General features: G+C 38.9%; 1 protein-coding gene across 1 annotated transcript in view; it reads right to left on the bottom strand.

Moving 5' to 3' along the window:
* The window catches only part of CNTNAP2 (contactin associated protein 2), a 2186758-nt gene that overhangs the window by 107125 nt on the left and 2051680 nt on the right, over positions 1-27953 (bottom strand). The window contains exons 18-20 of the mRNA XM_089687345.1: positions 23497-23733; positions 11602-11838; positions 9665-9801 (exon numbers count right to left, since the gene is read on the bottom strand). Coding sequence (XP_089543471.1) covers positions 9665-9801; positions 11602-11838; positions 23497-23733 — 611 coding nt within the window. The remainder of the gene's footprint in view (positions 1-9664; positions 9802-11601; positions 11839-23496; positions 23734-27953) is intronic.

Genomic DNA, 27953 nt, shown 5'->3' with positions numbered 1-27953 from the left:
AGAGCATAGAATGCAAGACAATGAGCAGAGTGGCTGTGAGGGAATGGGATCCAGGGAGGTGGTGAGGTGGGTATCAGACAGAAGTATAGCAACCTACTCGGTGGTAACAGGTTCAAAGTGTTGAATGCGTTGCTAGACATCGTATGTTAGGTGGTGGCAATCTTGTTTTTCAAGTGATTGGCAAATTTCTGGGCAGTGAGGGAGTTAGGGGGCAGAGGCATGGGGGGGGGGGGGGAAGTAGAGAGTTAAAAGTAGAAAAGGCTTGGTGAGGACTGGATGAGAGGGTGTTGGTAAGAATGATGAAAAAGGTCTGTTTGGCAGTGTGGAGGCAGGAAATGTATTTTTGGAGGGCAGGTTTATAATGAGCGAAGTCTTACAGGGATTTACTTTTATGTCACAGTCCCTCAAGAACGTGGCTATGTTTTTTAGATTTCAGATGTTGTCTGTTTATGAAGGTTGTAGCATTTGGGTCCTAATTTTGTGTGTGGTGAGGGGGCCAGTGTTTCCAGAGAAGATGAAAGTGAGCTATTGTAGAGGGAGGTAGCAAAGTCAGGGTAGGACAGGGGTAAGATACTATAGTAAAGGTAGTCTGTTGCTGAGAGAAGTAGAGAAGGGTAAAGTGATGATAATTTCTATGGGCAATTTCTAGTTGGAGGCATAGAAGGAAAAGGATAGGGAAAGTGAGAAATTGATAGGATTGCAGGCAGAAAGAAAGAAGAAAAGTGGTGTTTCAGAGGTTGCAGGGAGTGCACAGATAGGAGATTATAAGGTCAAGGATGTTGCCAGTGAGTTAAAGTGTGTGTCCATTGTGTTAGGCCAAAAGACATGGTTGATTGAGGAGTTGAGAAGTAGCTGGGGAGTTAACATTAACAAGGATGTTAAAGTTACCAAGGATGATGATGGGTATTTCAAAGGAAAGATTATAGTGTATAGAGGTGATGGTTTAAGGGTACCTATAGACATGAGAGGATTATCTCTCAATCTGGTTGCAAAAGGTCAGACGGAGTAATCATCGTATGTCTGTTGTACCTTAATATAGTCCATGTTGTCTGTTCTGTGGTTGACAAAGTCAATGCATTATATTAGAAAACGTTGTCTGATAACTATTGTTTCCCTACAGATAACCCAGCAACACCCTTGCACCCATACTGAATTTACAGCTTTGTTCAGCTGTGTGTTGTCTTTTGCCTTTTGGTGGTAATATTGTGCTTGCATATCCACTTTGACTTAAGCCTATAGGTGGCTTAAGACTCTCACCTCGCGAAAGTGACCATGCTAAGCATTGCAGAAAGGATGCAAGTTCAGAAAATGTATGTTGGCTGCCATTTCTCACCACTTTCTGAAAATACCTGCTGAGCCCCAGGCTTAGAAAAAACATGGAGTAAATGAAGTCAAAGTTAAGTCAGAACATTTGATCTGCATACTAGTTCTAGGTCAGTGACATAAAAAGTATTGAAGCCGCTTAATCAGCATGACATAACAGCAGCTAATGTTACCTCAAGGAGAGGTCAACAACCTACATATTTCTCTCAGTTTTCCTTAAAGTGAATCCATTTATATGCACTGTGCTGTCTGAGATGTATTTTTCAGTTGTTTGACAGTCCAAAAGATACTAGCAGATGTGTTATGTGTAACAGAGGCACGGATGATGCCACAATTCATAATATCCAGACTTAACTGTTAGGCATTGCTGGGCTGCTGTCAGTTTCCAGACGCATGGACAGGAGGGCAGCAAAAACATTAAATATTTCACAGGGTCAGAAGCAGAAATAATTTGCATGTTATTAGCATTTCTATAGCCTGAAAGGCCTGATATGTGGTTATAAATTTTAAATGATCTACCAACCCAAAACTAATATTTTAATTTTTGACAGAGGGTGAACAGTTAAACCACCTGATATTTTTTATATTTGCAGGATTACATAGCTGAGATCATTTCATTTGACCCCCTGTGACTGCACACCTGCTATGGCCATTATAAGTGGTTCCCACTCTCCGTATTGGGTTGTTTTATTGCTATTACAAACAGGAGTAGCTGGTACCAGGGGCAGACTGGCCATTTGGAAACTCAGCACTGCCTGAGGGCCCTGGGTCAGTAGGGGGCCCCATGAGATGCCCCTGGTACCTTTTTCATAGACACAGGGGCCCCATGATCCCCTATTGCCCGGGGGCCCCATGAGTTGTCAGTCCGCCCCTGGCTGGTACATGCAAAGATAGGCAGGAACACCTCAGACTCACTGGTGGGCAGGAACAGAGCTGGAAAATATGGCAGGAAGATCTACTTTTTGGAGTATCAAAGATTTATAAGAAACAAGAACTCACACAGTTTGACCTGTGCTTTGGCCATCCAGAGAAGACCATCAGGTTGACTTCAAATGGTTGTAAAAGGCTGAAGGTTTTTGTTACCTCTGTGCATTCAATGCATGAAGGTAAAAAACCTTCTGTGTGTTACTCCCCCCCCCAGCCCCCCCCAGTACTCACTGGATCCCCCCTCTTGATCTAGTGATGTGTACAAGAGCCTCGGCTGTCCCAGGACTCCCTCTCTTCATTGGCTGAGACAGTAGCCATTGCCTCTTCTATATTACAGGGACAATGCCCTCTGACTCTCTAAAAGAACCTTTTATCTTGACAAAGGCAAATCAAAACTAACTTGTAGCTTGGGAAGGAAGATAATATTAAAATTAATTAGATAGCTGGTTTTAAATTAGTTGTAAAGCCTAAACCTTTTTTTACTTTAATGCATTTCCTGAATAAGGATAAAAATTGTTTAGGCATCAGTACCCCGCTCACCCTCCCTTTTACTTACCTAAGCCTTCATTCAATCCAGTGCTGTGCCCATCTGCAGCTCTTTCCTCCACTCACTTCCTGGTCTCACAGGCTTTCCTGAGTCAGCCTGAGGTGTGTATAGATGCAGGCAGCGGGGTTCAGAAGCGAGCCAGCACAACTGCCCCTATAGGAAGCAGCTTCTTATGGGGCACCCGCTGAACAGGAGGAGCCAGGAGTGTCAACGGGACACCCAAGAAGAAGAGGTTCCACTGCACAGAGCATCTGTTTTTTTTTTTTTTTAATTACATTGGTAATTATTGGAATTTGTTGTTCTGCACTGCATGGGCAATGCACAAATTCACTTGAAATATTGCTTTTGGATGTAGTAATCCATCAACACTGTAGTCTAAATACTTCTGAATATTTAGACTAAGAATTTTCTTTAACCTGTTTTGCATGGAGATTCTATTAAATAAAGAGTTCTTTAACAAGGGGTATCCATATGACTTAATAGCATGGAAATCAAATCTAGCTGGTGTGGGACTGGATCTCTAAATAATTAGTTGTTAAGTATTGTTGTTAGGTTAGAATCTAACCAATAATCTAATCATTGGATTTACTATCATCATAATTTTTATTGGCATGAAATCTGTTTAAATTATAAACATTGTCTTGTTTGATATATCTACCATGAGAGAGAATTATTCAGGAAAGGATGATTTTATTTCTAATACGAGCTGAGAAAGAAAACACATTTCAAAAAGCCTGGGTTGGATATCAAACAGTTTTGGTATGGGCAGATCACAGCTTACCCTTTTATTGAGGACAACTAGCTAGCTTTTGTATTTGTAACATAAATAAATGTAGCGCTACCCCCTTGAGGGCCACTAGATTTCATTGGCTCCCCCCTAAGCTCTTCACGGCCAGGCAACGTGCATTTTACACATGTTCACACGCAGTCAGTAAAACAGTCCTTATGCTAGTTTATTGTTTTTATTAAGGTGTTAACAACTTGGATGGGGTCTAGGGGTATATGGGATGCCCAAGGAACTGCAAACTTGAGGACAAACGTCTTAGCAAACTGTACACTGTACAAAAAATGTAGATCAGAAAAAAAGCACTGTCGCTTTAAGGAACACTGAAGTCCTCTGGATTTACCTCTTCAGATCCCAGATGAATCCTTCCTCCTTCAACTGGCTGCACTGAGGGTATCCTTGGGCAAGGGATTCAAAGATCTGCCACTTAAGTATTCCCACATGAGGACTAGCTGGGTCTTGCACAAGTAAGTGCTACGCCCAGAGATAATCCCCATGGAGGTGGAATGTCGGTGCTCTGGCTTTGTGTGTCTTCCCAGCACAAATGCAACTGAATGATGAGGATTGGTATAGTCAGTACTCGTCTTCCCAAATAATAAACTTTATTGAGCGAGTAAAATGTGCATATAAAATGGCTTACGCGTTTCGGCAATAAGACTTAGTCATAGCCAATGGATGTGACAAAGGTTTATTGCCAAAACATGTAAGCCATTTTATATGCACTTTTTACATTTTACCCACTACCTCACTCCCAGGCTGACTCATCCCAGGCTTCTAACAAGCCTCTAGTTAACAAAAATCTATCTAGCACTTGAGGGAGATACAGCAATATGATACAATCCAAGTGATGTTCCTTCAGTGATGATGGTGATTTAGAAAGTCTAGAGAAGTGGGTATGGGGACATATTGGACAATTCATTGGAGGTCTGTAATCATAAAAGTTTAAACATTCCTGTGCTAAATGTTTTATTTCATACAATGTTTAATGTATAGTGATGGCAGGATTCAGTCTGCAAGAAGTAATGTGTGCCTTTGCCCCATGCTACACTAGTCACAGAGGGATTCTCACAATACGACTGCACCATCTTGAATGAATAATTTTCTGCCATGCTGCAGATGTCTAAATATTCCTGACAGACAGAGTTTAATCTTTCCTTCTATGCGACAAATTAAAGACCTGTGCTTGAAAATAGCTAACGACTGCTGATAAAGCATCTCTACATGGGTTTAATACACACTAATGTGATATAATTAGGCAACCAGATGGCTCCTGCTTATTAAAAGTGATTTTTTTTTAAATATTCAGGAGTGTTCCTGGTCTCCAACCAGTTTCTCTGAGGTATATCATTATGTTAATTTAAAAGGATAATGTGAAAGTTGGGTTACTGTTCTAATACGTATATACCATTTTTAAACAAAGGATATCACAATTGTATGATGTGAACCATTTTGTTATGTTTGCCAATCAATGAAACAATCCTGAACTCATAAAATGTTCTGCCATCAGACCCAAACTCCTAGACCTTTATATACAAGAGACACTAGTTTAAGTTTAGGCATTGCAGCCAAATCATGTCCTTTCCCCCTGCCTGCTGACTGGACAATGCAGGGGAAGCAGCAGATGTGCTGTTCCTCTGCTCTTTATCTCAGTGTTATCTTGTCTACATGTTCCTTCTCATCACAGGCACAATGCAGCCCACCCTATTGGCCAGTAGTGCTGCCAATCTGTCTCCGAGTCTGAAAGTTGCTGGACAGTGGATTACAAGATGTTGATACCAAGTTAAAGCTGAACTCCTGAAACCTAAAAAACCCTCACTTGCATTGGGGTGATCCTCACAGATACTGACAGTAAGCTCAGAGCACAGGAAGTCTCCAATTGCTAATAACTTACTTGTGGTTCCTACATATCACATGATTTACTGAAGAAAGCTAAAAATAAGTTATTTATACTCATCCGCAACCTCTCCCTGCCGCTAATCACTTTTCCTGACAGTTGGGTGCTCTGTTTCTACCCTAACTACTTGCAAATGCGTGCCAAATCCTGGGGCAGGCACTTAAAAAGGCTCTGCTGACCCAAGATGGCCACCAGAGTCACCTGAGTGCAGCTTAGCCAACCTGAATGGTGTCTCGGGAGCTGAGTAAACCATAGAGAAATAGGTTTCTCTTGACTTCCCCTCCGACTGCAGTACTGCTCCAGTTGAGTGCTACCTACAGTGGAGAAAGCAGACTGTACCTGCCTACAAGTGTTTGTACTCTAACCTGTAAAGAACCCAGTACCCTTGGTCCTCTGGACCCTGACATTGCATCCTCCTGCATCCCTGACTCTGAAAATCTCTGCCTTTCAGCATCCAGACACTGAACCACAACACCCCAAACCCTGTACTTTCTGCAAGCTAGCAAATCTTCATTTACCCCCTGTCTTTGTTCCCTTGGACACCTTTGAGAGAGAGGAAGAAAGGCTAAACCTGGAGTTTAGTAGATATTTCCTTGTCTTTACTGTTTGCCGATGGAAGAATACATTTTGTATTTTTAGAATACAGGATCCTGTGCAGGAATATCATTTCATCATTTATAATTTCCAATGCAGCAGCTATTATCTGGAGTCCAGTATCCAATGTATTCCTTATATCTTTTACTTTCAAGGTACATTATTTTTTAATACAACACTGTTATTTATTGCTCCTCCCTCCTAAACTAGTAAACCTATATATTGTTATTTTAAACATGCATTCTCCATATCAGACTGAAACTAAAAGGGAAGTTAAAACTGAGCTTTACTTTCTGTATTTTTCTTAGGATGCTGCCTTTACTCCTAAGTTTGAGAAACTAAGACTTTTAAGATTGGGCAATGTAGAGAAACCATAGCAAGCATGAAGTTTCCAGCTGAAGGAGAAAAAATATATATGATTTCTAAATACTTTGTAGGGTTACTTCACTTTTCTTTGCTACTAGCCAACATGTAGCAAAGCAAAAAACATTTAAAAAAATTCAGTTTGGTGAGGATCGACAGTTTTAATTATGCTTTAAGTAAACCTTTAAAAATGCAGAATTCCTTTAAATAACATGCCTGGAGCATGCTCCGAACTGCCTGTAAATGGGCACATCTGTACAATGTATACAACATCAAAGCACACATTTGCAAAGAAAATGAAAATCAATTGAAATTGCTGACAAATGACAGCTCCCTGCTGCTTACTTTTGTTTGTTAACAAAAATGATTCCTCTCAACTATACCAGACCTTTATACTAGATGAAGGTCTGGTATAGCTGTTAATGGGCACCCTACAAACAAACACATGTGATTTCCCATAAAAATATATACCAGACCCCCCTTATGCTAGATGAAGGTCTGGTATAGCTGTTAATGGGGACCCTACAATCAAACACATGGGATTTCCCCTAAAAATATATACCAGACCCCCCTAATGCTAGATGAAGGTCTGGTATAGCTGTTATTGGGGACCCTACAAACACATGGGATTTCTCCTAAAAATATTTACCAGACCCCCCTTATGCTAGCTGAAGGTCTGGTATAGCTGTTAATGGGGATCCTACAATCAAACACATGGGATTTCCCCTAAAAATATATACCAGACCCCCTAATGCTAGATGAAGGTCTGGTATAGCTGTTATTGGGGACCCTACAAATACATGGGATTTCTCCTAAAAATATATACCAGACCCCCCTTATGCTAGATGAAGGTCTGGTATAGCTGTTATTGGGGACCCTACAGACAAACACATGGGATTTCCTCTATAAATATATACCAGACCCTCCTTATCCTTGATGAGGGTCTGGTATCGATGTTATGGGGGATCCCTCAAATAACAAAAAAAAGGAATAGGGTCCCCTCCAAAATCTATACTAAGCCCTTTGGGTTTGGTATGAATTGTAAGGGAGAACCCATGCAAAAGACAAAGAAAAAAAAGTTTGAGCTCCCTTCCCAAAAACCATACTAGACTCTTATCCAAGCATGCATCCTAGCTGGCCAGGAAAGAGTGAATATGGATTCCTCAGGTGACAGTTGAATAGGTGGGGATGAGTCATGGTTGTTAGAAAGCTGGTGGTTGCCAACTTCCTAACAGCCAGCCTAAGCAGAAGCTGCCACATTTAGCAGTTGTAGTAATACCGCTGCTAAGGCCTCATGCACACAGGGCATCTGTTTAAGCGTTTCTGAATGCCAGAACTCTTGGTAGGAAAAAGCTGCTTAAAAATGCAGTAAAATCTGCTTATTGCACATGTGTTTAGGAGCTTTTAGGCGTGTCTAACATTTGAGCAGTAATGCATTCTATTGGCCAGAATAATATTTTATACTGCCCATTGGAATGCATTATTGCTCAAACTCTAGATGCATCTAGTGTTTATGCATGTTTAGATGCATTTAGGCATGTTCCACATTTTTTCTGCTCTTAAGCTCCTTTCCTGAACGCACCTTTGGTGGGGGTTTTTTTCTGCCTGGAAGCTGAATGGTTTCTATGCAGAGCTACACAAGATTTTGCAGTTTTAGTAAATAACCCCCATTGGCTCACATAGAGGTGTTTTTACAGACTGAAAAAAAAAAACCGCACAACCCTTATAACAGTGGTGTTTTTTAAGCTCTGTGTGCATGAGACCTAAACATTTTATTTCCATTACTGCTGGAGGTTTGAGTTGATGGAACACCAATTTAGTTTTGCTGTTTGCCGAAGCTTCAAACAAGCAACATTTGGAACCAGCAGGTCATCCCTACTGGTAAATAGGGGTATGCTAAAAGCAATCTACCACTGATGCCCAATTATTTGCATGCTCATTATTGAAAAAAAACAAACAAACAAAAAAACATATTTTTAAAGGCAAAAACAGTTATCTGTGAGAAAAACATAGTTGTGCATTCTTGCAGATCATTACTGGTAACTACTGACTGAGCATCATGGGAAATCTAAGGTATATTAGGACTGTCTAGCCTGCTTTTCATTGTTTAAGTGAACCTCTACTATTTATCACAATAAGTAGTATTTTTTTGCACTTCATGAGAACCTTGAAACTCTATAAAGAAAAAGGGTTCCAATTATTTTTAGATACTTTCATTTTTCAAAGCAACATTTGGGATAAGTAACAGCTGGCAACTTAAAAAGACTGTTTACTCCCTCTAAGGAGAGAGAAAACGTTGATTTGAATCAGTTTTCTCCTAACAGAGGGGTGATGTAAGTTTTAGCACAAATAATGAACCTGACATATGTTTTATTGAATCATTTCTCTAATCTTTCCTTTTTAAATTAAGCCTATATATTTCAATCTGGTCTTATATGTGCACATTAAACAAAGTTGTGGAAATTAGCATGCCTTCACATGCATTCGCATATGTATACACATAATAATTATTTTATATTGGGAATACATTTAATTTTTATGGCCAACTCATGCCAATAAAATACTAAGCTAATAAATCATTGTTAATTTGTGCTATACTTATATCTTTTATCCTGGTGTGTGGTTTGATGTCTTCCATCTGGACACTCACCTATTTTGTATCTTAGCATGTTAAAGGCACTGCTAATAATTTAACATCCGCAAAGCTGTACTTTCCAAGTAAAGGCTGTAATTTCTCTTTCAGCCAGGCAGATTTATTTACCCATCCACACTAAACAGCATAAATGGACAAATTTCTCCTGCTGGCTATTGAATTTTCACTGTCTGTCAGAGCTATTGAGCTCTGTGAACAATTGCCAGTTAAGATTAGCCTGGTTACATAGCTCATTTATGCAATATTTCATAAATACTTCACTAATACATAAATACATATTTAAAAACATTTAGTCCTGGGTATACCTGCCAATTTTTTAAGATTCTAAAGTGAGCAGTGAAATATAGGACCCACCAATGAAAATCTGCTTTTAAAGAACCAGGTTTCAGGGCCATCCTGATTCTAGGTTTACTATAGTACATAATGAAACACTGATACATAATGAATCACTGTTCATAAAGTGGTGAAACCAGGATCAAGATACCACACCTTTAAATACATTTCAGCTATCAGTGTCTACATTTCTATCCACACAGGGGCTCTTTAATAAACATTTTTTATGCATTTTAAACATTTTACCTGGAAGATGATGTTCCTTCCAAGCCTGGTTATATTGACATTGTGTGGTTGGCCATTTGCCATATTCTTGTGGTCACTGATATCTAATATATATGGCTCTTTGGTGCCACCTAAATTATACCAAATTTGCAAGACACCTGTAGGAAAGATCAAACACTTCATATTTCTGCACACATAAAATATCCAATAATCCAAACTTTAAATGAGATTGAAAAAAATATTAATTATTGTCAACCAAATGTTTTCAACAAACAATTGGTATGCACTCAAATGTACTGAGATAGTAGCAAGTTGACAAAGTAACCTATCAGAACAGATACCATTTTTGGCTCATAGTAATGAAAATTTGTGGACTAAAAAAACCAAATGAAGTGTTTATTAAAATTGGGTAAACGCTGAAGGTGAATTCTAGGCTAAGAGATAAATATACAATTCAAATTCATACATTGGAGTGGTGTAATCTTCTAAAGTATTTCCATTTCTTTCCTTCTTGTCCTAAGAGCATTGCATCCCTGCTAGACGTCATAGCAAGGTCAGTGACCTCACTTTTCTTTACTAAAGATAAGCTATAAATACTGGTCACCTTTCTGCCCCTGCTTGTGATTTCACAATATAAGAGAAGCTGGGCACTAATGAAGTCATCTCTCTTTTCTCTCCTTCTATCAGCATGTTTCTTTCAGTACATGTGAGTGCAACAGAGCCTGAATAACTTGGAGCCCTAGCCCCTATCTCTCCAAGGTTGGGTTCTACTGTCTGAATTCTTCTGAACAGGGGATTTTATGAGGTTGATATCAAGATACTGTATAAAGGTACCAAACACTCCCTGGTAATTTTGGAGCCTGTAGGTAAAATTAATATCTCCTAAATGTGCACCGTTTAGGAGATATTCACATGTTTTGCAGCCAGTGACATCACCGGTGCATGTGCAATTGGCAGAGTGATGTGCCGCAATCGTGGCTCCCGTGAGCATGATTTGGCTGTAATGGAAAACTACTGCAGGTATGTGCAGGCATCTCTAGGCTCTTAATATATTTTGGTTTTAGTGACAGGGTCACTTTAATTTGCTGTAAACACACATTCAAATAATAGGTTCTCTTTACCATTGATTCAGAATGAGCAAAAATAAAGTTAGGAAAAAAATGTTTGCATGTTTGCAAAATTTGTTCTAGAGGATTTTTGAACTTGCTAGCTGACAAAATGTTTGCTATACAGAAAAAAAAACAGAACAGTGCTTTTAATGCAAGTGCATTAATTTTGTTATTTTTCCTATATAGCTGATTCAAACATAAATATTTTACATATTTTATATATTTAAATCTTAACTAAATTCTCCAAATCAACATGAACTATTGTTAATCCTTGTGCTGCTAGCATTAGTAAAAAGATAGGAAGTTATATTATATTTATTTATTTGTTTTGTTTTACATTTTTCTAGGTTGCTTCCTGGTTTCTGGCCTATGATGTCACACGTCCCAAGAGTTTTTCATCTGAAGGAGGGGAGGAACGGCTTTCTCAGCTAAGAACACCCTCCTACTTGCATGCCTGGCCTAAGGGCAGATGGATTCCAGAACGTAAATGCTACACAAGTCATCTGCCCTTACTTAAGATGGCAGTGCCTAGAATGTTCAGGGAACATTTTGTAAAATGATTTCCCAATAAAATATAGTATGGAGATATGGATGGATGGGTGAGTTTGCTTTGAATAATAATGAATTAAAATGAATAAAAATGAATTAAATAGTGTTTTACATTTGTGGTGCTCAGATACAGTTAAGTTCCACTTTAAAAGCCTGTCTATTAAATTCTTTTCAGTATGTCTCACTCTTGTATTGAACAGATTATTATACATCACTATAAATGTGTATATTCAAAGGCAAATGTAATTTACTAAACTAAACTGCCAAAACAAAGTTGATAATATAGATATAATACTTTACCTGGTGGTTTTAGAAGCACCGCCATATAATCTTGGGAATAGGAACTGACATACACGAGGATACATGGGGCTTTGGTAGTACTGAAGCTAAAAAGTAACTCTTCTTTTGTTAAAGAACTCTCTGAAGCTGTAGTCTGTAGGACATTAGAGATATCTTTTGGACTGACCACTGCTGACGTAGAGGCTGTATGGAAATTATATCTCAACCACGTGCCTTCTTCAAAGTACCCTCCAACAGCTACAATATAGAAGAATTATAAATGCATTAAGCGACAGTGAACTCATCTTAGGCAGTAGCAGGCACATGGGCTTATCAGTGGTAGCCAGTGTGAGATAGTGGAACACATTGCAAAGCTTATTATTATTCTCCCTATACCTACACATAACGGCTGTATAGAATTGCACATGGTATGCAATCACTAGTAGTACAGCTGCTTAGCAGATTAAAGCAAAATAGATTATTAATTAATTTAGTTGCTACTTCTGTTCCTGGCAAGATATCGGAACATAGGACTCAAATTTACATAATACGATGTGGCAGAATATAGATTTAAATTTTAATATGCTTACCATCTTTATCACACCTGAAAAATTTTGTATTTACTGATCCCCAGACAATCTGGACTCCCTTTTAAAGTCCTGCATAACAGCAGACGCAACAAGATGCAGCCATTATCTTCATTAGCCAGAAAAATGCCTTCCATGTTCAGATTTAGCTTCACTTTGCAACTGGGAAACAATAGTCTTCAACTTTAGTTCTACCAGCTGTCAATCCATTGTCAAAGGAGTCTGCCTCAGTGTTCAGTATTCAGTGTTCAGGGTACCCTCGTTGGAATGGAAGTTGGTGGAGCTTAGCCATTAGGTTAGGGGAAGTCAGGCCCCAGTAACAAATTAAAACTAAATCAGAGAAAGACACCCAAGATTGTTTTCTGGCAAATAAAGGAAATAACAGGTATCCAGGGTAAATGCACTTGGGCAAGGTGTTTAAGTTTAAACTTTTAGGAGTACAGGTTCCCTTGTTCCCTCTGTAAATTGTCCATCTATCGTCTACCATACTTATGTCAAAGCATAGGGTGGATGTGTACATCATTTAAAATATCTTTTGACAGTTTGATCATGTTATTATAAGCAATCATTTCCAACTGTACAAACCCTCTTGTGATAGCTATTTTCTTTTCCTAAATTTTCATCATTTGAAAGCATTAGGGAAAATAAAGGGCATCAGAAGGCATGAGCCTTTGTCCTCCATTATCTTATTTTACTTGTTAATATTTAATCAGCATATTCTTATAGTTCTGCAGACACACACATGCAGGATAATATTAATGGAAGCTCCCATTATGTTTTTGGGTAGAAACCCAAATAAACATGCAGAGAAAATACACATTTTTGCAGTTAAGGTCAATTCATACCTGAAAATTGTGTAAGAAACAGTTTCCTACACAGTGTTCACAACACACTAGGTGTGTGATCTGGTGTGAGTGTCAATGTAATCCTAATGACACCACAAATGAAGATAGCAAATGCAAAGTGTTAGCCTGCACCAGATCACATGATACCACATTAAGTAAACTGGTTGCAGGGCATGCACTACTTTGCGATTTTAGCCCATCTAATTGAATGGACAGAAAATTGCACTGCACTGAATCACACAGGAATCACACCGAAATGCAGACCATGTTCCTGTGCAAATCAGGTGTGAACCAGCCCTTAGGCCCCATGTACATGGGACACTTCTGAACCATGGAAACTGACTGCTGGAAAACATAGGTTAAAAAACGTCTGTTTAGCCGCATTTGCATACTGCTTTTATGCGCATTTATGAGCTTTTGCATTTAGAAGCGCTTTTTAAAGATAACCTTAGGAGACCTTCCAAAATGCCCGAATGCACTGAAAAACAGTAAAAAATTAACTATTTCAAACATTTTGAGAGAAATAGAGAGAGCAGATGCAGAGAGAGCAGTATTTGTTGAAATTAGTTGTCTTTTTTGTTGTTGTGGTGTTTGGATGTGTTCCAGCTCATTTCTGTGCAGAAATTATTGCAGCAGTGTCTAACATTTTTTTTTTCATTCAAAACCTCAAAGTATAGTGTGCTAGGTCCATTTGAGTACCGGGAAAACGCTTTGCATGCATTTTTCATGATGAAAAAAGGCTCTGGACAGCATCTGGAAATGGAAGAGTTAAAAACAAATTTTTAAATGCAAACGCCTATAAACGCGTTTAGCCGCATTTACACGAGTTTACAAGCGTTTCGCTTTTTGAAACGCTGATAATATCTACTGCTGAATGCAAGTTTTCTGCATTCAAAAAGATGACTGTAAATTCAACAGCCTGTAAATGACTGTAACCGACATAGTGTACATGGACATATAGGAAAACATTAAAGTGAGTTCAGGAGCTGCTGAAAAAAACGCTGAACAGCTCCTAAACGTGAGTTTATCAGCTGCAGTGTACATGAACCCTTAAAGTTTGATGTGTGAATTCAGACCTGTGCATGAATACTACCTATACAGCCTCCAAGCTGGCTACTTGCTCCTGTGTCACTGTTTATAGTATGTAATACCTGTTTATCAACTGTAAATTGTATAAAATAGGCTCTTCCGGTTTTTGGTTTTCCTACTACTTAGGCATACAAATTACAACATAGTTTTTTTTCAAAGATGCAATGTATGAGGGCTTATGGATGTTCATTAAAATGAACACAGTGGCAGTAGTAAAATAATTAATAGCCCAATTAACGATCACAGCAGTTTTAACGTTGAGATTTTATTTGAAAAGCCCAGGGATTAGGTTATGCCATTTTCACCGCAGGATATGCAATTGCACACTTCTTAGTCCTCATGAACACTGGACTTTTGATAATGCTGGTAATGTTAGCTGTGTAAAGTCACATTAAAAATGTGATTTTTTTCAGCTTTGTTTTAGCAATTTTACATTAGCGTTTAGCGGCATTTTCCCGTGTTTTTTTCACATCAAACAATGCCCAAAAACACCAGTTTGCAGTGTTTTACAGTGTTTTACTGCGTTTTGACGCATTTTTCCACATTAGAGTGTTTTTACAGCTAAACAAACTCCTAGTCCTGGGGTTTTTTTCCAGCCAAAAAACGTTGATTACAGTCTATGTGTGCATGGACATATAGAATAACATACTGGGGAGTTTACTTGCTGTAGAAAAAAAATGTCAAAAGCCAAAAACAACAGCTGTAAAAACGTCCAGTGTGCATTAGGACTTACGTAGATTGTAAGAGTATGCATGTACATAAGTGCCTTGTGCTTTGCTTATACTTTGTCTCATCAGTAGAATTTTTTTTCCTGGAGTTTAAATAAAGTGCTTGCATTGTATGGTATTTACTTTAGTGTGATTAATGTGATTAAAGTAAACCTGTAGCCAGGCTTTGGACATTCAGATATTTAAATATTCTTAACATGCAATAAATGAGCATTTATACAAGCCCTTACTGACACCTCTAGCTGTAGGCACTGTAGAGGAAATAATTCTCATAATTCACCACAAAGTTCATATCGTTTTGCTTCCTTTGACAGCAGATTGCTGTAGGGTGTTCAGGAATGAGCTGCAGCCTGGCTTTAGAGTTTCTGTTATAAACTTTGAGGCTGAAGAACTCCACAATGTCAGCAGTTACAGAGGTCAGTTTAGGCTTTTTTAATGCTTCTTAAAACTGTATAAACATACTAATATCTATAACCTGGCCACTGGGTTATTTAACAGAGAAGAAACAAATATACATACAGTACTCACCTACTCTGCTTTTATCCCCTGCCACCTCTAAGACAGAGAACCAAATGAGAGGCCGAGCCAGCTAGATGGATCCTGAGATTAAAGTCAGGGTCACTTCAGAGCCTGGACCAGCTCAGTGACATCAGTCAACAGTGCGCTAAAGCTGAATACGGGTCACAGGAATGCAGATCTAAGTGCACTCCTGTGACCCACAGGAGAAGTAGGGCCAAAAGAGTGTTGGCCCTAATTCTCCTTTAAGTTCCAACTCTCACCAGCACTTTGTTTTAGTTTTGGATAGAGTGGGAAAATGTTAGAACCTATGCCTGGTTTTAAATACTTTTTGTGTCCCAGTTAGGGAGATTCTCCTCTCACTTTGTTCTCTAAGACACATGTCACTTAGACAGGAAATTATTAAAATATCTACAAGAGGGACTCAAAACAGCAACAACCTGACTTTGCATTCTTTCCAGTCTCTACTGGAAAGCACTTTTTTTAAAGCAATCTACATTCCTGTTAAGGGGACATTATCCTTAACATCCTGTTCTGTCTGACTCCTGCCAAATAGACATGCAAATCTGACCCATTGCCACTATCTGTAATTATAATAAATACCACCCTAGATGTAGTGTCTCTGTATCACCTGGAAAGTGAACAGCACAGTTGACAGAAACAGAGTATAAGAGGATTTCAGGTTTCAAACACTGAGATTCAGTCATGCTTCTGTGCAGTATGACTCTACATAAATTGTAAACTAAATGGTTATCAATGGATTAATTCATGTTCTTCTGGTTGCAGTCCCTCCTTCTGCTATTTGACCTATTAAAACAATAAAGCTTATGGCAAGGCAGCCTTGCAATGTCATTAATGCACTTTGGGCTTTTGAGTTTATGTGCTTTTTCTGTTATTGTTTTGTTTTCTCTTGAACAAATATGAGTCCCACTGGTTCCATTTCCTTCTTATGGCACAATGTAAAATCTATATAACTGACAAAGGCCATTAAAGTAGAAAAGAAAACCTTCAATATTCCAAGTACATCATACTGATATAAGGCCTTATAGCAGTAACCTTAAGTTTATACATTTTAAGCCAATCAGATATATGAGTAAGCTATTACAGTTACTATCGTAAGCCATTAGAACTGTATCAGGCAACTTGTGTCAATATTGCAGCGTGCACGTTCTGCAAAACTTTTCTCTCTTTATCTACACACCCTGCTATTATTTATGTAAGAGACGCTAACATCATCTAAATAAGTGCTTTCAAAAGTGAGTGATACCAGCTCCTGGGAGGCCCTGGAATGGTCCAGGGGGGAGATAGTAGCCTTGGGAGAATGTCAACAGCACACCAAGGATCAGCAATATGGGTCCAAAAGTTTTAATGAACGATCACATAGTTACAGCAAGGCAATGTTTCCGAGTCTCACAGGACCCCTTCATCAGGCATATGACCTGTGATCTGTCACATGCTTGATGAAGGGGTCCTGCGAGACTCCAAAACGTTGCCTTGCTGTAACTATGTGATCGTTCATTTAAACTTTTGGACCCATATTGGTGATCCTCTGTGTGCTAGTGACACTCTCCCTTGCTGATTCTGTTCAGTTCCAGCCAACGGTCGCTGCAGCATCCACTTATACACACGGCCATTGTTAAGGAATGTGTGCGTTTGGATTGTACACTTGCAGGTAGTAGCCTTGGGTGCAGTTGTGGGAAAAAATAAAGGGGCAATGGAAGCATAAAGAAAGAAGATAAGAGAATAAACATTTTGAAAAACTGTTCATACATGTTTCATCTGTTGTGTAAGATAGAGATTACGTTGTAGTGATTACTTTATTTTCCAAACAAACACACAAAATACAAATTACAGTATAACTGTTCAGTGGCCAAGTTCACCAATAGTCTTAAAGCCCAACTCTGGGCAAAAAAAAAAAGATCTGTTGTAGTGGGGCTATGCCTGCACTGTGAGGGTTAAGTGCTCGTTTTGTACAGGTGAGAAAAGAACAAATGGCGCTCCACTAAAATCCATGGGTGGATTGTTACCATGTCTACATGCTCAAAGCAGGGCTATTGATGCTGCTTTGGGCTTGATTACGTTAGAATTCAAGACCGCTCGAGCGCTGGTGTGCATTGCCATCTTCATTAATTAAATAAAAACAAATGATGGCATACTCACAAAATCCATATAAAAGCATTGCACAAAACCCAGGAAAACGAAGGGTAAGCCAGAAACTGTAGCACTCAAGGTCCTTATGTGTGACAAACTACTTCTGATGCATTTTGATGGACATGCCCCCTTCCTTAGAACAAACTCTGAGAAAGAGTGCATGTCCCTCGAAACTTGTCAGCAATAGTTTTTCACACATGAGGGCCCTGAATGTTACAGCTCCCAGTTCACCCTTCTGTTTCCTGGGTTTTGTACAATGCTTTCATACCTTGGCTTTTGTGAGTATGCACTCATTTTCTTAAATTTAAAAAATAAAGAAAGTAATGCACTAAACCTTTGCGCCTTTTCTTTTGTTTGTATATGTCTTCCAGATTCCCTGATCTTGCGAGATTAGCATTGGCGGAATGTTCCTGTCTTAACAGAAATCTGATGATATCACATCATCTGCCTTCTCAAGTACCCCTGACCGCTTTGTTGTCAGTGTGGATTTATTGTGAGAAGAAATACAGATCCCCTATATTGCCAAAGGTATTGGGACACCCCTCAAAATAATTGGATCCAGGAGTTCCCATCACCTCCATGGCCACAGGTGTATGAAATCAAGTACCTAGACATGCAGACTGCTTCTACAAACATTTTTGAAAGAATGGGTTGCTCTCAGGAGCTCAGTGAATTCAAGCATGGTACCGTGATAGGTTGCCACCTGTGCAATACGTCCATCCATGAAATGTCCTTGCTACTAAATAGTTAATGGCAGGGACGGACTGACCATTTGGAAACTCAGGCACTGCCCGAGGGCCCGGGGTCAGTAGGGGGCCCCATGAGATGCCCCTGGTACCTTTTTCATAGGATTTTTTGAGTTTGGGCAAGGACACAGGGGCCCCATGATCCCCTATTGGCCGGGGGCCCCATGAGTTGTCAGTCCACCCCTGGTCCATGGTCAACTGTTAGTGGTATTATGACAAAGTGGAAGCAACTGGGAGCAACAGCAACAAATGAAGTGGTAGGCCATGTAAAATGACAGAGCAGGGTCAGTGCATGCTGAAGTGCACAGTGCTCAGAAGTCACCAACTGTCTGTAGAGTCAATAACTGAAGACCTCCAAACTTTGTGTGGCCTTCAGATTAGCACAACATCAGTGCATAGAGAGCTTCATGGAATGAATTTTCATGGCCGAGCAGCTGCATTCAAGAATTACATAACCAAGTGCAATGCAAAGCATCAGATACAGTGGTGTAAAGCACACCACCACTGGACTCTAGAGCAGTGGAGACATGTTCTCTGGAGTGACAAATCTTGCTTCTCTGTCTGGCAATCCGATGGACGTGTCTGAGTTTGGCAGTTGCCAGGCTTGCTTTCAATTACGTTCATGCAATTACTCCATACTAGTGAAATTGGTATATGTAAAATGCATAAAAAATGTTTTATTGGCGGGATTAGAGACACTATTACAGTCTCTGACGTTCCTGCAAGCCAAAGCAAGGCTAGCAGGATGGAAGGTGCTGAAGCACATGGCTGTTAGAGCTCCAATGAATGAGGATTGCATCACAGATGGGGCTTTGCTGGGCAAGACAGGGATTTTGTCAGGTGTGACAAGAGCAGAGCAGGGCAGGACGGGTTGGGGCCAGGGGCTGGGCTGCTCGGAGCTGTGCTGCGATTCTTGCTCATGCAATTATGGTTCCAGGAAGCACCTGTGAGCAGCCACGTTCAGCTGCACAGGCACACCATTGTCAGTGACGATCAGGAGGATTGCTGATTGCCTAGATTAGACTATTGTTTCTAATCAGACAGTCAGCAAATACAATAATGCATAATGTAAACGTTGTAGTTATTGTACACACTAACCAAGGGCAGATTTGCATTTTTAACTGGAATTCCACTTTAATTTTCCATTCAAAATAAACAAAACCTTAAAAAATTATAAAATAATGTGTGCAGTAAATTCAGCTGATGGGTGCAGTAATGCTTAAAGTCAATGTAAAATGTAATTTTTGACTGAAAAGGTAGGGGCTAAAGCATGAGTGAGAAGCAAATGAAATGTGTTTTGTAGTTTTCCAGTAGGGATGTCCAATAGTCAGGTTTAAATACAAACTTTCTGAAAACTCGTTTTATAGCTTGCCTTCATTGAAAATTAATTGATTATACCAGATTTAGGATTGCATCAAGTGACTAGTGAAACTTTCTGTTAGAAAAGTTTAGAAGGAAGATTTTGCTGGACTATAATCAACCCTGGATAAAAAATGAGAAGAGTCAATGCTCTGTGCAGCTTTACATAGAGGGTAAACCTGTCAATATCCATATTTCATGAAAAGTGGCAAAATATCAGGTTCTTTTATAAAAATACCCTGAATCAGTGAAAATGATAGCTTACAAGGTTTGCTGTTCTGTAACTCTGTGTTAAAATGTCAACTTAAAAAAGAGAAGTTGTGTTTCAGCCATATGTTAATATTTTCACTGTGTACAGCTTTCCTATGACCATCAGAAGTGAACATCTTCTTAGGACATTTTATAAACCATGTCTGCCTATTTGTTTGTTGTGAACATCAATAAAAATGACATCTCATTCCAGATTGCTGCCTGATTTTGTTCTTTTGGAATAGCAAAATGGTTATACCACAGACCAACAATTTTCGAAAAGGTCAGACAGCTTGCAGGTTATTATTCAAGCTATTTCATGTATCTGGACTGGAACTCTTTCCACATATCATTTTAAAAATGATCCATCATTTGGAACTATAGAAATAATGCACTTACCACCGCAAGATAGCTTGTAAAAAAAACTGCAACCAAACACATAAAGCAATATATATGGACGTGTGCTTCACTTACCAAAAGCTTTTCTTTCCATGCTGAAGACAGCAAAATGCAATATATTTAAAGCATATGTCCCCACACAGCTAGTATCTTAGGTTGGAAGGCTTGCCAATTTAAAGAGAATCTGTGAGGATAGAAATATAGGTCCTTCCAGTGCTGAGTTATTTTGAAAGGTGCAGGGTCTAGTGCCTTTATAATGATCTATGTCTGCTGCCCTACCATGTCAATGAGCTGGAACAAGCATGCAGACAAGAGCTTTGCTTTTTTCACACTTCACTGTCTGGATAGTTTCAGGTCAATAAATTAATATGTAGTGAAATGAAGATCCAGCCAGCACCCATTTAAAGCATCCAATAGGAGCCAGCAGTAGGACCCATAAAAAGAGTCCATCAAAGTTAGATTTCAAAGTTCTATACTGGCAGGTTCAATGTAATCACTATACTGTATATAAAGATGGGCCGGTTCCACATCCATATTTTCATAACCACATTTGAGACTGACTTTACAGGTACCATAAAAATGCATGTATGAGTAAAAATAAATATTGTCAACATATATGACTCAAATCACAGCATTGTTACAATGTATCATTATATCATACATTGAAAACACCATTCCTAATGGCATGCCTTAGACCATAGACCATGTGTATATGTACTGTATTTAGATCTACTTACTATCCTTAATATGATGTTAGTATCACATTCTATATATAATGGATATATAACATAATCTTGGCTAATAGCGGAATAGATTCCCATTTCAATGGACGATAAGTGTTTTTGAGAAATATATTATGTTAAACAAAAAAATTTATTAAATCATACTCATATGTATTTCTGTGTTCTTGTAAAGCCTGAATATCTATCTCAAGTGTGGTCAATTCAATGACTTACAGATTTCTAATAACTTTTAATATCCCAGACAGGGGGATCAGTTTCTAGTTCTACCCCTCTCACCAAATTTGTGATGTTCTGCCTACATTACAGGAGAGTTTTTGTGATCGGATCAACAATATTTATCAAAACTTGGGCTCTTAATCCATGTGCCTCATAGCATAAGTTTTGAGCACAGCAAGAGGACTGCAGTCTAGTAGAGACCCCCCCCCCCCTTTTTGATCTACTCCACCTTTCTGTATTTTCCTCTTTCCTTGAAAACCTTGGTGATTTTCTAGTCTCTTTTCTATACTTGCTCTCACTCCAATGCTCCCCTCCCTTATCCCTACTATACATTTGATCCCTACTAAAATGTGTAAACTAAGAGAAATGACAGTGTAGCCAGGTGCTTGGCTAAAGGCATGGAGCAATTTAGGGAATTGTGCTGCAGGGTTCTCTTTGCTCCTAATGCTCCAGATGAATTGGTTAACACTACCTTGCCTCCATTCACCAGAGGGAGCTGACAAGCAGAAGGAGCTCAAGAGACTTGATGACTGGCAGCATTGAATAACAGGAGATGAAGTTCGGGAAATAAACTTTATTATGGCAGTTAATGGATGATTGGACTAGAATTCCCAATGTGAGCTGGGTATAAGGGGAAAGAGAGCTGTATTTTCACAGGATGAATATCAAGGAACTTTCTCATTGTTGAGAGGAGGTGTGCACATCTCTGCTACTTTATGCACATCAATCTGCAACAAGCTTGTGGCTATGTGCTAAAGACCAGAGTTGCCTCTGGCAGATCCAGAATGGAACTGATATCTGAACAGTGAGACCACTGTTGCTGTATCACTGGGACTGTTGAGATGCTGCTGCTATTAATTTGTTGCTGCCAGTAGAGACTTAGCACATAGGGACTGGCCATCTAACTAGCAGCATTATTTATTGTATTCAGATTTTAGTGGGACCATACTCATGTACACCATTGTAAAGATTCAGCCCCAACATTAGCCAGCTGAAGAACTACGGGTAAAGACTGTTTATTCAATATCTGAAATTGCCTATTGTTTATAGTAAGAGGGATTTTTAAATTTCATTGCTGGCATACATATAGAGTGTACTCTAAAATGGATACAGCCTACTGTTTACAGAGGGTTTATTGCAGTATTGTTTATCATTGCCATTACTGCTTTCCAATGCAATTACTTAAGTATTTCTAATTTTGCGGATCACCAGGTTTAGTCTAATTTAGCTGCATAGAACTCCATTCTATGCACCATTATTTATTGCATGCAGATTTTACTTGAACCATACTCATGCACACTATTTTAAAGCTTAGGCCTCAACGCTAGCCAGCTGAAGAACTAGGGCTAAAGTCTGTTACTCAGATAGCTGAAATTGCCTATTGTTCATAGTAAGAGGTACCTTTGGGGAGTTTTAAATTTCATTGCTGCCATTCATATAGAGTGCACTCTAAAATGGATACAGCCTAATGTTTACAGAGGGGTTATTGCAGTACTGTTTATCATTGTCATTACTGTTTTCCAATGCAATTACTTAAGTATTGCTGATTTTGTAAATTACAGGGTTTAGTCTAATTTTTCTGCATATAACTCCATTCTAAGGTGCTATAGCCTAAATAACATATTGTTCAGTGAACCGTGATTGACCTAACAGTTTCCTTACTAAAGTCTGTGCATACTGCTATTTCCTGCAACCTGTGACATTATTGGATTGATTTACCACTAAACAGTCTGATGTTTGCTTTTTGATACTGAGACTTAGTTGTGTACAGGATATCTATATTTGTGCTCCCAGTAGCAGTGAAGTTTCCATTTGCTTAACCTTGTGTGCGTGGGGTTGAGGTTGTTCTCAGAGTCAAGGCAGAAGAACAGAGAACCCAATCTACCATGCAGCCCCTGCAGGGGTAGCACGACAACAGTTATACCTTTCATGTACATTGGACTTCATGGGGCTGTTTTACTAAGAATAAGGTGAAACAATAGAAGTTAGACACCAAACTTCACCTAATTGAAACCATTAAGACCTTGATGTGGTGAACTGAAAAATGTCTTCACGAAGGAAAATGTCTGTTAGTAAATGTCGAATTATATGTCTGATGTATGTTGATTTGACCAATTATTTGGATTGTTATCTTCTTTTAAAAAAAAAAAATTGTTAAAAAAAAGTTTTATTTATTAAAAGCTAGATGGCAACGCATCATACTGAATATCTGAGATATTAGTTTAGAAAAAATTTGATTTTAAAATAAAAAGGTTAAAGAAATAGTGATATAGTAGTTTATAACTTACCATTGATACAGTTGTTCCCGTCATATGCAGTTCTTGAACAGTCGCAAGTGTAACCCTTGTACAGTTCATTACATGTGCCTCCATTTTTGCAGAGATTTTTATAACTGGTGCAGTGTCCTGAACAGCCAGGCTTTACTCCTTGGGTTGCCTTTGCTCTTTCTTCCAAGTCTAAGGGAACGCCATTCACTCTCAATGCACGGATGCATCCCAAGAATCCTTTCTGGTCTCCGGCAGCACCTTTGTGTTTAAACATGACAGAATAGAATTGGAAATTAAATTGGTTTTAATCAATTATACAAACCTTAATTCTTGTCTTACAGAAAGTTTTTTTTTTTTTTTGGATCATGGTACCCTAAGTTTAAACAATCAAATTAGTAGTTTGGAACGGATTAGATCTTGAGCTACTGCCTATCATTAAGGATGGTCTATAGCTACATCCACACTGGTGCATCCCACTTCTGACTGCAGCAACACTCTGTACTATGTGATTAGCTGCGGCCAGTTTGCATGCGCTCAGAACACCGCAAAAGCACCCAGCCCTGGACTTGCACTATCTAGAGTCTAGGGTTGGTTGGAGGCTCAGATGAGTAGTTACATGCAAACTGCAGAGGTGTTTGCCACTGTATTCAACTCCAATAGACCTCTACGATTAAACCCAATGTAGGTGAAACATGTCAGAGGGGCATGGCCAATGGGCTGGGAACTGAGCTGAAACATGTCATTCATTTACCTTGCAATGGAGTCGAATACAGCGAAAACTCAACTGTATTCACTGTATTCAGCTTCATCAGTATCTGCATGCCATGTTATATTTTTGAAGGAAGATGTTCTCTATCTCTGCCAGCAACTGAATACAGAGTGTGGACCTGGGAGACTGATACTACAGGCTTGGAAAGGCGCTGATCTTTTATAGTATATGTGGCAATATTAGTTTGTTTTCCCTGAACTCCATTCTACATTTTTTGTAGCTGAATTTTTATAAACAAAAAATATTATACATACATCAAAATTCACAAATAAGCACTTGAAAAATAATCAATACCAGCAAAAGTGCAAATTACTATTTGCACCTTTGTTGATATTGATACATTTTTCTTACAACGAATTGTAAATTTTGATGGAAGTATAATATTTTTTTTTAAATCCAGTTAGTTTTAATTATTTATAAAGGAGCACAGTGCACTTTACAAACACATATTAATTTGTGATCACTGTTTCATTTGCATCTCCAGTTATGCCTAGTACACATGATGAGAATATTGGATAAATGCATGCCAATCTCATATCAAAAACAAATAGGTTACTAAAGTTATGAAAATTCTTGAAGACAGAATACAACTTCGAAAGTGATGTAATGTATTGTATTGTTTTGTTTCTGAGCACGCCTGATCTTGGTCACTTGATATTTTTTGTACAAATACTATGTTACTTACACAAAAATTGTTCATTCTGTTATCTTACGAGAAAAAAATTCATCTTTGTCCTTTTCGTGAACTGTCATGATCGGGTCTCGAAAGATGTGCACTAACAAATAGCTTATCAGACAATAGCTTCAAATGTGTTTTTTTCACCCGATTTTCTCATTGTGTGTTCTAGGCTTTAGGGTTGTAGATAGGAATGCAGATTGTTTATTTATTTTTCGTTAAAGAAGAGCTCTATCCATTTTTATGTTTATTAAAGTGTTACTAAACCTAGGACCCTGCATACACTATATCTGGTCTCCCACAGTACACACTTCAGGGAAATGCAATAATTTTAGTAAATATAAACTGCTAAATACCTTTTCTCATCAACAGAGCGGTCTTGTGACTTCTATCAGTGTTCAGCTGAGCACTGGTTAAAGCTTGTAGTAGTAGTTTTCTTTCTGCTCTAGGAAGATGCAGAACCCCTGACCTCTGCTGAGCAGTGCTGATTGGTCCTGTGCTGATCACATGCACTCTCTCAAGAAAATAAAAAAGGTCTTGTGACTTCTATCAGTGTTCAGCTGAGCACTGGTTAAAGATTGTAGTAGTAGTTTTCTTTCTGCTCTAGGAAGATGCAGAACCCCTGACCTCTGCTGGGCAGTGCTGATTGGTCCTGTGCTGATCACATGCACTCTCTCAAGAAAATAAAAAAAACCTCTCTAGTAATACACACTAAACTGAGTTTGAGCAGTGTCTCCACACGATATGTCTTATCAGGAGATAAGGGGGGACCACTGGAGGAAGAAGAGGGTCAGAGAAGTCAGGATCAAACAGCCTTTTTACACAATGCAGAGGATTAACCCCTTAGGTTCCACAGTGAGTATATCAAGCATGCATATACACAATGATTTTACTGTTGTGGGTTTAGTAACACTTTAAAAGTCAGCAGCTACACTCACCTGTCCCAGAATCCAGCGATGTGCTCACCAGAGCTGTCCCTTGCCTCTGTCTTCTGTCCCTGGTACCAGCATCTCAATTGTGGGCACCCAACTGTGACAGCGTGCATCTGCACTGCAGATTGTGAATGGTCCCGCAGTCTTCTGGGACCTGTCACATGTCCCAGAAGACTGCGGGGAGGGAGGTTGGAGCAGAGGTGGGAGTGGGTACCCCTTGCCCCCTCCCCCCCAGAAAAAGTGCAATTTGGGGAAGAGGAGGAGGGGAGCAAGCCTTAAAGTGGAACTTCCCCTTTTGGGGAATCACAAAACTGACTGAACTGTATACAAATCATTTGATATATAAAAACATATAAATTCACGTACATTCAACTGTTTTCCTCCCTTTCCAGTGCAAGCATGAAAACATTTAGGTTAGTGCACCTTGAATTCAATGATCATCATAGATACAGCCATGAACAATAGCTGGCTGCTATGGACAAAGGCCTCCGCCACTTTTAAAGTTTCACTTTATTGTGGTGACTTTTTAAAAAACAAAATACCTTCTTATCAACTTTACATTTCAATTACAGTAATCAATCTTAAATCCTAAGCACGGTTACAAGATATAATAGAAGAAATTCCTCACTATGGCCTGTTCAGTAACTCGGCACCATGGTAATGGATTCTTATATGACAAGGCATTAGAGAATTTACATAATGTTCTCTTTTCTTTGGAGCTGAACATTCAAGCAAAGAAATGAATATTGTGATTTCTTCCTCTCTTGTAGATATGTACTCAGAGTGGCAAAGGAAAAACATAATTCGAAAATGCAATCATCCATCCAACAACTGATACTTGTACACTGTATCAGGTGTATTCATCCAGCATTCTGAACTGCAAGGATTAAAATGAGTGAATAAAACAGTAAAAAAAAAGATTTTAACCAGATTTGAGGAAGATTGCACTATTTTGATGAGAATACATGACTTCCATAAGAGCACCATTTCTACCATCTTGTATCTTTTGTTGGGTTCACCCATACTGTCTTGCTTGCTCACATACCATTCCCTATGTTTGCCTTCCCACTCCCCACAGTAAATCAGACTGTGATATGTCATCAGACTCAACCTCCCTCCTCTCCATATAAAAATGAACTATGTGCTGGATATGTCTGGTTATTTCTGCACACTTGCACCAATTGGAGTCACAGTGGTTGATTTAGTAAAGAGAAAACAAATGGGCAGTTCACAATGCCAGAGAAATTGCACTCTTTAGAGCTTAGTGAATGTGATGAAATTTCACACTCAAGAATATCTAATCACGTGGAAGGATTTTTGCTTGCATATGATTAGATGGTGGAAGTCAGCAGAGCTTCACCTCATTTTCTAAGCTCTGGGGATAATTCCCTTGCAAAGTGAAAATTTTATGTGCCTTTTGTAAACCAACTCCACAGTGATAGTGCATTAGTCTTGCTATACTCTCATCCAGTACCATAATGACTGCATCACAGTCATAGGCAGTGCATTTACTTGAACACTGTATAATAAAATCCACACCCAGGGTAAACCAATGATCAGTGTCGCCCCCAAATATTTATAGAATACACAAAATCCAAGACACAAATTATACAAAAATAGGTAAAATTTCCAATTGCCAAGATATTACTTTTCCCCTGGAAAGCTATGATTATAAACTAGAACCCAACATCAAAATCTATCATACGTCAAAAGGTCCCATTTCATAGTCACGTAGAATATTGATACTATAAATTCTTCAATCCTCCAAAGGTTTTCACCGTTGATTTTTAGGTGTTCAATTCATGTGCAAAAAAAAAAGGAACCTTTTGATGTATGACGAATTTTGATGCTGGGTTCTAGTTTATAGTGCATTTACTTGTTAACAATGTTCATTACTAGCAGTAAATCATTTTTATTTCTATCTTTGTGTGTTATAATTGCAAAAGGACTTGCAGATTTATCACAATACTTCACAAACAGGGGAACAGGAATTAGTCATGATCAGTTTAAAGCGGAGCTTCACCTAAAAGGGGAAGTTCAGCTATTTCTCTTCCTGCTTCATGTTTTCAAGGGGGAGCGGGTATCTGGTTTTGTCTCTTGA

Source organism: Staurois parvus, unplaced genomic scaffold (assembly GCF_062004578.1).
Source record: "Staurois parvus isolate SC_StPar_1 unplaced genomic scaffold, SC_StPar_1.0 ptg000020l, whole genome shotgun sequence".
NCBI lineage: Eukaryota > Metazoa > Chordata > Amphibia > Anura > Ranidae > Staurois > Staurois parvus.
Note: the sequence above shows the minus strand (reverse complement) of the source record. Positions and strands in the feature narration are given on the sequence as shown.